The following is a 2647-nucleotide window of genomic DNA, read 5'->3' as shown; positions in this document are numbered from 1 at the left end:
CTTTTTCACCAGTAGAAACAGACGGTTGTTGATCACGTGACTCCTGTGATGTGAAAAAACTGTTTCCATTGTAGTTTTGTGAAAAACACCAATTTAGATACGACTGAAAAACCACCTCATCCTAGTGCAAAAATATTTTGTCGAAAAACTTTTTTTTTTCGAAATTGACGTGTTTCCATTGAGCAAATTTATTTTTGAAATTCTAATTTGCACATTTTCCTGGTCAATGGAAACACAGCTACAGAGAACACCATGATATCAGACCAGTGTTATATTAACCCATTGCTCTACATGCTGACAATAACAACAATAAGGACAGTGATGCTCAGTGAAGCATCCACCTATGATAAGTTACACATATTGTATATGCAATGATTAGTAACAGAATAAAGCTGAATTGTTACCTCTGTTGTTTCTCCATATTTCCCTGGCAAACTTGTCAGATGAAGTCAAATCAGAAATCTGGAAATCAGGATCTGATCTGTTGTCTASAGAAAAGGAACAGAAAGGATTTTCATCATTGAGTTGTTGCTGATAAATGAGTAAAAACTCTCTCTACTTACTGTTGTTACTTTCAGGAAAGGAGACGCTCGCGGTCATGGTCTCGTTCCCGCTGTCCGACAGCGTCCTCTCTACCCTGGATAAGGGAGGCCTCTTCTTTGTGGTTTTCCGGGTGCTGATCCGAATGATGCCCCGCACCAGACGGCACTCAGCTTCCTGCTCACCCATCTTGTGCTCCTCTGCCAAGGAGTTGATGAGCTGAGAGATGGCCTTGCTCTTCCTCACAAACAAAGAGTCTGAGGTGCACCGTGCCAGCTCCTCAATCTGATACTCAGAGTAGAGCTCCAGCAGCTTCTTGGTGATCAGGGAGTCCACGTCTTCTTCACCATCCTCCCACTCCTCAAACCTCATGGGGTCATGCATCAACGGATATCCTGGCTGGGAATGAACACAAGACGAAGGGGCGTATTCTGCCTGTTTGGTGTTACTGTCTAAGTATTCCTTCGGACTGGTCACTTTGACGCCATTGATGCGGAAGTCAGACCACTCGTCAGCCTCTTCGTTGGTGTCTCCAGGGTCCACGGCTCGGAGGCTCACCTTCTCTGGTTCATCTGGAGGGTTTTCATCTGGGGCCATACACGGGGCGAGGATGGATCGCTGGCACACCCTGTACAGACCACAGGTGATCACGCTGCACACTACAGTCTTACAGCTCCTCGGAGGAGAGCAGGGATTACAGGTTTGAGCTTCAGTCGAAGGCTTGGCTGAACCAGGGATGAAGCCGATGGTCTCAGGCTCCTTTCCYTTAGCATCCTTAGGCTGTGGGGTAGGTTGTGTGTCTACACAGCGCTCCTCYTAGACGGACTCTTGGCTTTTCCTCCCAGGTCCTGAGTTGTGCCTCAGACTGCCAACGCTGCCAGCAGACATGACTCACTGCGCTGCAAGAATTCACAGACAAACATGGAGTTTAAAGAGGCCACAGGTCTGATTAATAAGCTGCCACTGTATTTGTTTTACTTCATAATATTCTAGTTTTCCAGCCTGTTGGGCAGTATCTATATTCACTTAATGAGGGCGTTTCTATTTCCAAAACAAATGTGAAACTATGGTTTGGGCCTCAGYTAATGTAGCCCAACAGGTTTTACAGACAATTATTCATTCATCYCACTATCTGTGTGATGTCATGGAGGATTCCACAATAATGAAGTACGATCCATTCATTTCRTTCATAACTGCAAAAACTCATTTCCATTTTACAGTCTACTGTGTTCAAAAATACAAACTGTGCACGTCAATCTGAGATTTAAACAGCTCGATTCATAAAGGTTGTCTTTTGACAGCCTTAAAACAAGAGCTCCAATCCAATGGTTGGATCATTACAAAACAGACAGATATTTGGRTTTCATAGCAGCAGCTAACTATATGAGCAGCATTTAACTAGTAATAAGATCACAAATATAAACGCAGTAAATTAGGATTGTTRTATTTGAATAAACTAAGTCAAATTCAAAGAGAGAGAAGTAATACTAACAATAAAACTATTAAAACATTTTAATTATATTTGTTTGGGTAAAGGCATTTACAGAAAAGTGTTTTAGAAAGTGGGTTTAGGAACAACTGAAAGTGAGCTAACCCTGCGTTTGGAGAAACTCTGAGTTTGTCACCATGGTAAAAACATTAAACCTTCTTGCTGCCAGGTGAGTCTCTGCTGGTCCCCTCCCACCTGAAGCAGATTTTTAATGAATTTGACTGATCTGTAAGCAGAATTACTTCATAAAACCAGACATCTGTGAAGAGTTTTCCTCTTCGATTAGAGACAGGTATCATTTTTCAACAGATTCACTTACTTATCCCTGAACATCCTGCAGCTGCATCAAACACACCTCAGATGTGCAATCTAATCAAAACCAAAGCTCTCCATCACATTGACAGATAATTTACAGAAATTTATTTAATAAATAAAACATTTCCACAAAATAAAAAAACAAATGATGCCCTTTTATTTGGTCTTTATTTCCCATAGGCCTACTGATGCAGTTTAAACTGAAGATATTTTCCAACAAAGAACCTTTATCCTGTGAACTCCACCTGCTCTGGACTTCCAGTAACAGTTTCTGGGCTCAGCAGGCCGAATCCACAATGACTG

At 42.1% G+C, this 2647-nt stretch overlaps 1 protein-coding gene across 1 annotated transcript in view; it reads right to left on the bottom strand.

Moving 5' to 3' along the window:
* The window catches only part of LOC106535843 (keratinocyte differentiation factor 1-like), a 10223-nt gene extending 8750 nt beyond the window's left edge, over positions 1–1473 (bottom strand). Inside the window, 2 exon segments of the mRNA XM_014032965.1 lie at positions 405–488; positions 564–1473. Coding sequence (XP_013888419.1) covers positions 405–488; positions 564–1428 — 949 coding nt within the window. The 5' untranslated portion in view covers positions 1429–1473.
* Positions 1474–2647: the final 1174 nt, after the last annotated feature.

The sequence above is a fragment of the Austrofundulus limnaeus genome, unplaced genomic scaffold (assembly GCF_001266775.1).
Source record: "Austrofundulus limnaeus strain Quisiro unplaced genomic scaffold, Austrofundulus_limnaeus-1.0 Scaffold1588, whole genome shotgun sequence".
NCBI classification, from domain to species: Eukaryota; Metazoa; Chordata; class Actinopteri; order Cyprinodontiformes; family Rivulidae; genus Austrofundulus; species Austrofundulus limnaeus.
This window is presented reverse-complemented; position numbering and strand designations above follow the sequence as displayed.